This window comes from Galeopterus variegatus, unplaced genomic scaffold (genome assembly GCF_000696425.1).
Source record: "Galeopterus variegatus unplaced genomic scaffold, G_variegatus-3.0.2 Scaffold86, whole genome shotgun sequence".
Taxonomy (NCBI): Eukaryota; Metazoa; Chordata; class Mammalia; order Dermoptera; family Cynocephalidae; genus Galeopterus; species Galeopterus variegatus.
This window is the reverse complement of record NW_007726197.1, coordinates 871896-883064: the sequence shown is the minus strand read 5'-3', so window position 1 is coordinate 883064 and position 11169 is coordinate 871896. Positions and strand designations below refer to the sequence as shown.

Sequence of the window (11169 nt, the reverse complement as noted above, 5' to 3'; positions counted from 1 at the left end):
TTGTTGTCTGGGTCACAGGGAAGAGGGCAGGTGCAGTGGCAAAGCCAGCAGTGATGTCAGACAGAGGCTGAGAGCAACAGAGAGATGTAGGAGCCAGCCCCATGGCAGAAATGATTCAGAACATGGGTCAGACCCTGGGAGGCCTTGCCCTGGGGATGCAAGGAGAACAGCAGCCATGCACCTGAGGCAGGTGCAGGTCTACATATAGAAAACCTAACAATATCAACAAAAAAGCCTGCAATTCCTCGAGTACCTCCCATGAGCAGAGCACTTGGTCACATTATTCAGTTTCATCTTTGCCATCAACCACTCTGTGACGTAAGTGGGATTATCCCATTTTATAAATGAGGAACTGAGGCCCAGACACTAAATTAGATGAGTTGTCCAAAGTCATACAGCTGTGTTTCAATCGACCTTTAGCCCAACTCTAAAGCCTGTGTCTTTTTTACTTCTTTGTGTCATCTGTTCTGACTCCTCCTACACACACACACACACACACACACACACACACACACACAGAGAGAGAGAGAGAGAGAGAGAGAGAGAGAGAGAGAGAGAGAACCCTGATGCTCAGCTTCCAATGCCTCGCCTCTGTACCTTCATGGATGGTGATGATGTGGGGGTGGTTGAGTGACGACATGATCTCAATCTCCCGACGTATATGCATCAAATCTTGCTCATCTTTGATTTTATCTTTCCGGATGGACTTGATGGCCACCTGGGAATAGAGAATGCAGGAGAGTGAGGAGAAAGGTCTGGCAGGTAACGGCATCCTTGAGGATACTCTGGGGCCCAGGCCTTGGTAGTCTGCCTGCAGCTGCTACAAAGGCCACAGGGTGCATCCCTTGCAGAGAAGCCACTCCATCCTTCACCAGGGTAGGTGGCAGAGAGGCTGGTGAACACCTTCTCTAGAACTGTAGCAGGAAGGAGGATGGGCCAATGACCTCCTTATTCAGAGTCTACGGATGAACAGAAAGGTAACAACCTGCATTCGTAAGGCTGATGCTTTGAGATTTACAAAGCAAATTCACCATACTGCAACATTAGGACAAGGTTTGGGCCTGTTTTGCTCATGGTTGGATCCTTGATGCTGAGCACAGTGCCCGGCACACAACAGGCACTGAATAACTGTTGCATTAGTAAATGGACTGGGCTTCACACAATCCCAGTAAGTAGGCCCAGAGAGCACCATCATACCCACTTACAGGTGTGGAAACTGGGGCCCAGAGAGGTTAAATGACTTGCTCAAAGTCATACAGTCACTAACTGGCACAACATGGATCAACCTTGAAAACATTAGGGACAAATATTGTATACTTTTACTTATATGAGATACTCAGGGTAGTCAAATCCATAAAGACGGAAAGTAGGACGGTGGCTGCCAGAGACTGGGGGGAGGCGGGAACCAGGAGTTGCTGCTCAATGGATACGAGTTTTGCAAGATGAAAGGCATTCTGGAGATTGGTTTTGCAAGATGAAAAGCGTTCTGGAGATTGGTTTTGCAAGATGAAAAGCGTTCCGGAGATTGGTTTACAATGATGTGAACATACACAATGCTATTGTACACTTAGAATGGTTAAAATGGTAATTTTATATGATACATATTTTATCACGATGTTTAAAAAAATGCCCCGCAAAGTTATGAAAAAAAACGAAACCAAACACCAGTCTCTGCAGTCCAGGTAAGGAATGTCCCTCCCCCAGCACCAAACAAACAACTAGACAGTTAAACAGTCCTCTGGGCCTTGCTATCTTGGTGCAGAAAGGTAAAACACACCAGATAAGGATTAACCCTGCTGGCTGGTATGTGTGGGGGTTCAGGAAGGTGGAGCAAGGCAGCGCCCTCCCAGCCCCAGGAGGCGCTGCGTCTCTCTCCGTGCCACTTGGCAGCAGCTCCTGGACAATGCACCAGACATGGTGACTGGAAAGGGGAGAGTAGCACAGGCAGGGTCAGTGTGTGTGTGTGACAGACACTGCCTGAGTCAGGGACTGGGGTTCTCCAGGTTCTGTCCCCACGGGCGAGTCTTACCTCCTCTTTTCTCTGAAATAAACAGGTTGAGCTAAAAAACATCCGAGGGGTTTTCCTGCTTTCATTCTGTGAAAAAGCCCTACAAATTCTATGGGGCACGCGGGGGCTGCACTGCTGGCATTGGGTGGGGGTGGGGTGTCACGGGCCCATCAGTTCCCGGCAAGCCCTGTCCAAGGACACAAGTAATAAATACGAGACTTCCTCTGCATAGGAGATAGGCAAGTTATGAGAAATCTGAAGATGCAGACCGGGGTAAACAGCTCCTCATTCAATTTCCCAGGAGGGTTTGCCCCCCCCCACCAAGATTCAAAGCGAAACAGAAAAAAGGAACTTCAGTTTGAAGGGAGGGGCCTCTAATCCACCCTTTCACAGGGCTCTGGAGGCAGACAATGGCTTCCGGCTCGCTTGGCTCGCAGGGACAGCCTGTGTTCCCCATCAGACAAGAATGCGGAACAGCCCTAATCCCGTAAGAAGAGCTGCTCACAATGCCCTGGCCCGGTCACCCCGGCAACGGGCCAGGGATGGCGTGCCCTCCGCCCCACTCCTCCCCTGGAGCTGCATCTGTGAAAGAGGAGAGGGTAGGACAATGCCAGGCGGGAGGGATGGTCACCATGGGGCCTCCTCCACAAGATGCTAGAGAGGCCCAGGCTGCAGCTGCAAGGGACCAAGGGCTGCCCTCCTTCTGCTCCAAACCATCCATCTCACCCTAGTGAGCTAAACAGAAAAATCCCTGGGCTTGGAATTGGGCAAGGGGTGGGGGGAAGGAGATAGAGGGTTTGAATCCTCCATCTAGGAGGCACCTCTCTCTGGATTCACCCTGAAGCATCGTTCCCACACACCTCTTTCTCCCTACCCCTTTCCCTCCTTGAAGGGGAGATTTTATGGACTGGTTCTTTTATTTCTAAAATTCTTTGTTTCTAAAATCAGACAATAGATAAAGTTCTATGAGCACTTCAGAGACAAGGGTCCATAAAAGTGTATTCACAGATGGTAAAAACATATAAACACAAATCACATATCTAGACAATCAAAAATATTTGAGAGCTTAAGATGCACACATATGCAAAAACTATGCACATCTTTGATGTACAGTTGTGTGCACACAAATATATAGGATAGTGAGATAAATCATCATAGGGTTAGAGGGCAGAGCTCTAAAGATAACAAGGTCTGAAAGACATAAGATTCCAAAAAAAGAAAGGGGTCTTCGAGGTGCAGTAGGAGCCGTTGTATGAGTAGAGTGTACACAAGTAGAACCCCAAGATCCACCTCTTGCAACTCTGGAAGCCTATAATTCTAAATCAGAATTGTTAATCGGCAATGAACAGTTCCATCCTCCTGCAAGCTCATGCTCTGGCCTCACGGGGTAAGTCAAGGACCCCCCATTTACCTACATTAGGTCCTAGGAGATTATATCTCGTCTGGCACTTCCCAGGAAGAAAAGAAAACAAGTTATGTTATCAGGCCTCCATCAGTCCCCAAGCAGGTGACAGACAAGAAGAGCGATGTATCACCACTGCCCTGGTGGAGCTTGGTTACTGCTCCCCAACCTATCCCAGCCCCGCGGGACAGGACTCTAGTTATCTGCTGGCTGGCCTGTCAAAGTAAATCAGATACAGCAATAGCTCAGGCCTAGACAGAGCTCAGCAGCCTTCAACAATTGTTTACTGGTGAACATAAATATCGTAAATAAGTATTTATTGGCTAAGTCATTGGGTTAATCTTTGACTGATGGGACCAGATAAGATTTTCTCCCCTTCTTCCCAGCCTTCAACAATTGTTTACTGGTGAACATAAATATCGTAAATAAGTATTTATTGGTTAAGTCATTGGGTTAATCTTTGACTGATGGGACCAGATAAGATTTTCTCCCCTTCTTCCCAGGCATGGGTGGAGTCAGCCTAGGTTATAAGGATTAATTTTTAGGGACCTTTGTTCTCACCTGCAAGGCAGTTGGGCAACTATTCTCTTGAATAAAAATAAGCTGACTAAAATTAAGGAAAAGGGTAAGAATTGCTAATGGATCACCCAGAGGTACAAGGCCAAATGCCTGGAGACATCTAGTATAATTATTAATATGTCCCCCTTTACTCTCCAAAGTATCAAAGTTTAAACAACACATTATATGACCACCCTACTCAGAGGGGGAAAGAAAACCCAGGCCCAATGATGGTCATGTAAACGTGAAAGGCTGATTAGTGGAGTGTCATCCAGAGCACGGGTATCTAATCCTTACTTGCCCCTATCGAGCTATGCAACTGAAAACAAGTCACTTAAATGATCTGGGTAACTGGTCTGGCTAGTTTTAATGTCCTCATCTGAAAAATGAAAGGACGTTTATTCTCCAAACATATGCTGAATGCCTACTATGTGCCTGGCACTGTGCTGGGTGTTAGGGATTCAAATACTAGACAGGCCTTGCACCAAGGCCCTCAGTTAACTGGGAGAACTGGCAATTAAATCAACTCCAGTCTAGTGTGATAAATGTGGCAGGTGAGGTCCCTGTCTGCCAAGGGTTCCAGAAGCACTAGAGAGAGCTTCCTTTGCCTAGAGGAGCAGGGAAAACCACAACTGGGAGAACTGGCAATTAAATCAACTCCAGTCTAGTGTGATAAATGTGGCAGGTGAGGTCCCTGCCTGCCAAGGGTTCCAGAAGCACTAGAGAGAGCTTCCTTTGCCTAGAGGAGCAGGGAAAACCACCCCCGAGAGAAAACTGTTTTAGATCTTGAAGGAGGTTTGCTAAGCCAAGGAAGGTGGGATAGGGAGGGGCAACAAGGGCATTTCAGGCAGAAAGAAAGATATGAGCAAAAGCCAGAAAGGAAGCAGCCATTCACAAGTTAGCACATCAGGACTTCTAAGCTCCTTTCCAAACTCTGACATTCTCTTACGAGCTTCTTCATAAATGGGTTACCTGCTACTATGTCAGGAAGGTGCTAGCATTGTTACAAGGGGATTGATAGAGACCCCATACTATGGCCATGTTAACCTGCCTGAGCATAATTCCTCCTGATTCACACTGATAATGTCCAGTGATTCTCTTGCCTCTGCAGCCATCACGTTGGAAAGACATCAGGGCAAATTTCCTATCCTGTTTTGCAAATGGCAAACTCTGAAGTTCAGAAAGGTGTGCTGACTTTTCCAAGGTTCCCCAACACATCGAGACAGAGTCAGGATGTAGAATGGAGGGGTGTTGCCTGGAGAAGTTGCCATCTCAGAAGACAAAGTTCCTTGGAGATGCCCTGGCCAGCCTCCCATGCCTGGAGAAGGGAATGCCCTACATCTTGCCCTGGGCCGGGTTGTGTGGCACCACAAGCCACCCCCATGTATACAGATATACAAACATGCCTGGCTCCTTTGCCAACAGCCTGGAGGTGGATGCTGAGGCTCAATGGGTAAACAATGCCTCTCTCCCAGGAACTCGGACTGGGAATGATCTGGATTCAGGACAGATGGTAGAAAGGTCTTAGAAAAAGAAGATCCAGAGGTGCTGGTTCCAGGTGCCAGGAGAGAGGGTGCAAGCTGAGCATCTCTGGTCACAGCTATCACCCAGAGTTGGAGCCAAGATCCTTGACTCCTTTTTGGCTTTCACAGAGCAGCTGCTGTCTGGGAGGTGGGGCAAGGAGCTAGAGGATGACCCAATTAGATAATGGAGGAGAGGTTGGGCTGCACAGAGTGGGGGTGAGCCTGGGGGTTGCTCACCGTCCCACCAAACCTGCCAGAGAACTAGGCAGGGAGCAGGAATGGGCTCTGAGGGGAGTCTGAGCCACCTCCCCGAAGCCCCATACTGTGCTGCCCCCTCCCTGCCACCCTCCAGCCCACTCTGCCAGGTTGCTGGGCAAGGAGCTTCCCTGCCCAGCCCTCTTGTGTGGTTTGGCAGGAGCCCAGGGACAAGAGTTGCCTGCAGCCTCCCTCCCTGCCACTGAGTAGGCAGGTGCAGGAGGAGTTGGGAGGGCAGTGTCCCACCAAACAAGCCTTTGGCAGCTGGCCAGGCAGGAGTCCTCCTCTGGAGCTGGGGCCAAAGAAGAGACTAGGACTTTGAACGAACAGAGACCAAAGTGGATTGGGTTAAGGAAGCTGAGCACAATCCATACTCTTCCTTAGGGCAGGACAGACCTAGGATGGGGGGAAGGAGGCCAGGAAAGAGAAGATAGTGCTTGTTCAATGTCAGCCTTGCTGGGATAATAACACTGGGTGTATCAGACATCGTGCTGACCACTTTACATATATTAGCTTATTTAATCTTATGAGAATCCCATGAGGTAGGAATGATTATAATCCCCACTTTATAGATGAGGAAAATGAGGTATAGAGAGGTCACACAGGTAGTAAGTAATGGAGTAACGATTTGAACCCTTGCAGTCTTGACTCTGAGCTAGGCAGCCTCCCTGATGAGGTTTAAAGACCAGGAATGTAGTGTAGGTCACCCACCCAGGTTCCCTCTACATAGTCAGAGTGTGGGGGGTGGGGGCTGGTTCCTAGTGACTCTTCCCACCTGAAGCACTGCCTGGAGCACTGGGAAAGGCAGCGGGAACTAGCTGCTGGAATGTCAAAGTACACCAAGGCAAGCCTGGACTCATCTCAAGGCCAACTCCCAGTCTAAGACTCAGTACTTGGTCATCTGGGTCCTGAGGTGGTCAAGTCAGAAGCCGACATTGCCTGCACGCCACTAACCAGCCACAGGATAATTCACTCCCCACATCTCTGGGCCTCAGTTTCCCTTCTTTCAATGAAGGAATTGGACCACCTCAGTCATTTCCAAACATTTTGAAATCCTATGTGGCAATCTAATCTATAAAAGAGAAAAAAGCACCCCCACCCAGAGCGCTACCCACTTGGACTCCCCTCATTCCCTCATGGCACCCCTTGGAGGAAAGACTTCCATGCAGATCATCCCAAAGTCTTTGGTTGACTCCACCATGCCAGGGACCCCAGCATGTTTTTCTCTTTAGGGGGAGAGGTGGTCAGGGAAGCTGGAAGAATCACAGGAGGAAATGTCATTTGGGTACCAGGAATGTTTCCAAGATCCAGAGCAAATATTTATTTTTCCTTTGATGTCCTCCTAGAGCAGCCATTAGTCCCACCCACTTGCCCTCCCTCGGAACAATCCCATCTGGCCCCTTATAATCCCATTTAGGCAGGTTGGGAATGGGAAATGTGCTAGAAAGGTGGAGAAAAAATTGGAATGGAAGTCACCCAGCAGGCTTTCCTCTGAATCTAGTCTCCACCAACAATCTCAGTTCACTTGTGGGGAGTTCTTAGGCATCCCCCCGCCCCCCCGCCTCCACTGAAGTATCCTGAGGCATCAGGTCTCTTTTCAGGGAAGACAGTCAAGAAGTAAAGATGGGGGTGGGGTGGAAAGAGGGCAATGCTCCAGGACTGAGAAGCCATTAGCCCAGCAGGCAGCTGCTCTCCAAGGAGGAAGACCCTGAGCAAGTTCCCGGCAGCAGTACTGGGTAGTCTGTGGATCAGAGAGGTTCAGAGCAGGTTCCACGCCTACTGATCTTGGCTCCCTACATACAGCAAGAGGCATGAGGCCAGGAGTGTCTTCTGAATTCTCTCTGTTCTGATGTAATAATAAGAGCTGGAATCTCTGCCTAGACTCACTGAGGTTTGAAAACTGAAATCTGGCTTATCTAACTCCAGAATCAAACGAGAAAACGCACTCTCTCTCTTTCTCTCTGTCACTTACACACACACACACACACACACACACACACACACACACACACACACACAGAGACTCAGGTCAAGAGCCTGATGGGATCTCTGAACTTCGATCTCAGTTTCTCGGCCACCCCAGTCTCCACGACCCTGTCTTCCCCCCAACAAGAGGCATGAGGCACAAGCCACGAGCGACTATTTTCCAGCTAAGCCAGTGACTCAGGTCAAGAGCCTGATGGGATCTCTGAACTTCGATCTCAGTTTCTCGGCCACCCCAGTCTCCACGACGCTGTCTTCCCCCCAACAAGAGGCATGAGGCACAAGCCACGAGCGACTATTTTCCAGCTAAGCCCCTGACAAAGCCTGGGCCCAGCAGTCTCAAGCCTGGAGCCTCACCGGGCCCTCACACTTTATAGAAAGAGAAAGAAAAGGAAAGCCAGGAAGTACATGATTGCCCAATAGCCGTAACCTGGCAGCGGGCAACTGGGGACTGTGCCAAGCATTAGCAGGAAAAACATACTTGGTCCTATTGATGGGGCCATAATTCACCCCTTTCTCCAACATCCACTCTCCTTCACCAATGAAATGACTTCTTGAATTTCAAACCAGCTACTAGCTGCAAAAGCAAACAAATCTGGGGAGGCGACTGCAGCCATAGCCAATAGGGCAAACTATGCCCCCCCCCGCCCCACGCACACATAAACACACACACACAGCCTCACAATCAGCACCCAACTGGATTCAGCAAAACATAATCCCTAAACCACCTGGTCTAAAAGGCTTGTTAAAATACAGATTACTTGGCCCCATCTTAGACCTTCAGAATAAATTCTTCTGGGAGTGGAATCAGAAAATAAGTATTTTGAACAAGCACCCCAGGTGATTCCCATGCACCTTAAATTCAAGTCTGAGAACCATTGTTAGCTAACTTTTGGCAAATTTGCCACCCTTTCAGAGCTGGCCTTTCCAGATATAAATATCAGTTCTCACTACAAGTTATGTGTCAGGAACGATTTAAATTCTCATTTGTATCTTATTCAATCCTCACAGCAGCTTGTGAGGCAGGTTGTGTTTTCTTCAGTTTTGCAGAAGGGGAAATAGTACAGAGATGAAAGGTCACACAGATTACTATGACTACCACACACACCAAATTAACAGGACAAGTTCCTGAAAAGGTTCCAAACCCAAAGGTATCTTGGGGCACAGTGAACCCGGCACCAGAGCCTGGTTTAACATTTTCCAGAATCAAAAACCCATCAAAATGAAATTTCACCTAAATCTTAGAGCTGGAAAGGACCCAAGTGTCAAACCCACCCCTTTGCAGATCTCCATAGCATGCTGGACTGCCAGACTCTTAAGAGTTGAGGAATTCCATATCTCATTCATTCATTCGACCACACACATATTTATCAAACTCCTATTAAGATCAGGTGCCTTCTACTGCCTCTTCCCATTACGCTCTGTTGAATAGTCTGTTCCAAGCAAAATTCAACTTAACCCCCACTTTCTCTAGGGAGCCTTCTCATCCCAAGACAGGACACACTATTCGGCCTCGGCGCAACCTGCGCCAACTATCCACTCACTTCTTTGGCAATCATCACAGGCGGTCTGGTGTTGCCCTTACAATCACAGAGAGACATCTGCAATGAGCGCCGCGCCCCGCAATCTCAGCGTGGTAAAGACTGCATGCAACTGCACCGAGCAATGCACGAGGCCCCCGCCCACCCTCCTTCACTCCCCGCTGGCGGCCAAGCCCCGAGCCCGCCCGCGCGCCGCCGCGAGAGGGAGCCGCACTCACCAGGCGCCCCGAGCTCTCCCGCGCCTTCTTCACCTTCCCGTAGGTGCCCTTGCCCAGGGTCTCCAGGAACTCGTAGCGGTGCCGCAGGTTGTGCTTGTGGTGGTGCCGCTTCACCGCCTGCTTCTTCATCAGGGGCTTGGGGGACTTGATAAGCCCGTCGGTCAGGGGCCGGGAGAGCTCCGTGGCCAGGGCGGCGGCGGCCGAGAGAGCCTGGCCGGGGCGCCGGGAGAAAGTCAACGAGTCCATGGCGAGCAGGAGAGAAGCGAGAGCGGAGCGGGCAGCAGTCGGCTGCGCGGGGAGAGCTAGAGCCCGGGCACCCGCCCCGCACCCGCACAGGGGACCCGCCGCCGCCCCGGAGCGCGCAGTAAAGCGCAGCATTCCAAGTTGTTATAAACGCTCAGAGCCCGAGTCCCTGGCCACGCCCTCCGCCGCCCATTGGCCTGCTCGCCGGCGTAGCGTCACCAGGGCCGCCCGCATTGGTTCGCTTGGGCCCACGGCCCCGCCTCCTCCCTTCGGCGTGGCTGGGAAAGGTGTTCATGGAGCCCCGGCCACCTGAGCCCGAGGGACGGGAATGGGGGCTAGTAGACTGCTTGGGATTACTACTAGAACCTTCGTCTGAGGACCTTGGAACTGCTCTTAACTCTGAGTGCCGGTTGGTCCCGATGAGAGCCACCTGTTGTTCTGTTGTGCTGTGTTCTCAGTCGGCCATCTGAGGGCGCCGAAGATCGCCCGAGCATTTCTCATCCTGAGTAATTTGCTTCTCCCAAGCCAAAGATCTATAAAGTCACTTTTAAGTCCATTAAGGAGAAAGCGGAATGGAATGGAACAGAGGCAGACTCCAGCCAAGTGGGAAGGCTGGTGGATAGCTGGTCTGGGGTCCTGAGTTCACTTGTCTTCAGTTAGATCCACCTTAATTGGATCCTGGAATCCAGTGGTCTNCACGGCCCCGCCTCCTCCCTTCGGCGTGGCTGGGAAAGGTGTTCATGGAGCCCCGGCCACCAGAGCCCGAGGGACGGGAATGGGGGCTAGTAGACTGCTTGGGATTACTACTAGAACCTTCGTCTGAGGACCTGGGAACTGCTCTTAACTCTGAGTGCCGGTTGGTCCCGATGAGAGCCACCTGTTGTTCTATTGTGCTGTGTTCTCAGTCGGCCATCTGAGGGCGCCGAAGATCGCCCGAGCATTTCTCATCCTGAGTAATTTGCTTCTCCCAAGCCAAAGATCTATAAAGTCACTTTACCCCTTCTTTAAGTCCATTAAGGAGAAAGCGGAATGGAATGGAACAGAGGCAGACTCCAGCCAGATGCGAAGGCTGGTGGATAGCTGGTCTAGGATCCTGAGTTCACTTGTCTTCAGTTAGATCCACCTTAATTGGATCCTGGAATCCAGTGGTCTTGAAAAGTTCTTGCCTCTGCATCCAAGAGGGTTTCTAGGATTGAGTGGATCGCTAAAGATGTGGCAGAATTTAGGAAGCGTTGACAGGAGGTGGAGAAAGCCAAAAGGGAAATATTTATTCATTACAACATGTATTACATTCCTGCTATTTAACTTGTGTCCTTAAATCTGTAAATAGCTGCCCCACCCAAGGTTTTCCCCTCCGTGATTTTGGAGCCAGGAGTACTGGTGGTAGGTCATGGTGTTTGAGGCCTGGAGCACTAGGTCCAGAATCTCCATTCTACGT

At 50.1% G+C, this 11169-nt stretch overlaps 1 protein-coding gene across 1 annotated transcript in view; it reads right to left on the bottom strand.

Annotated features, from left to right (window-relative positions):
* The window catches only part of NUAK2 (NUAK family, SNF1-like kinase, 2), an 18848-nt gene extending 9073 nt beyond the window's left edge, over positions 1–9775 (bottom strand). The window contains exons 1-2 of the mRNA XM_008580616.1: positions 9489–9775; positions 598–718 (exon numbers count right to left, since the gene is read on the bottom strand). Of these exons, the coding sequence (XP_008578838.1) occupies positions 598–718; positions 9489–9734 (367 nt within the window). The 5' untranslated portion in view covers positions 9735–9775. The remainder of the gene's footprint in view (positions 1–597; positions 719–9488) is intronic.
* Between the last annotated feature and the right edge of the window lie 1394 nt (positions 9776–11169).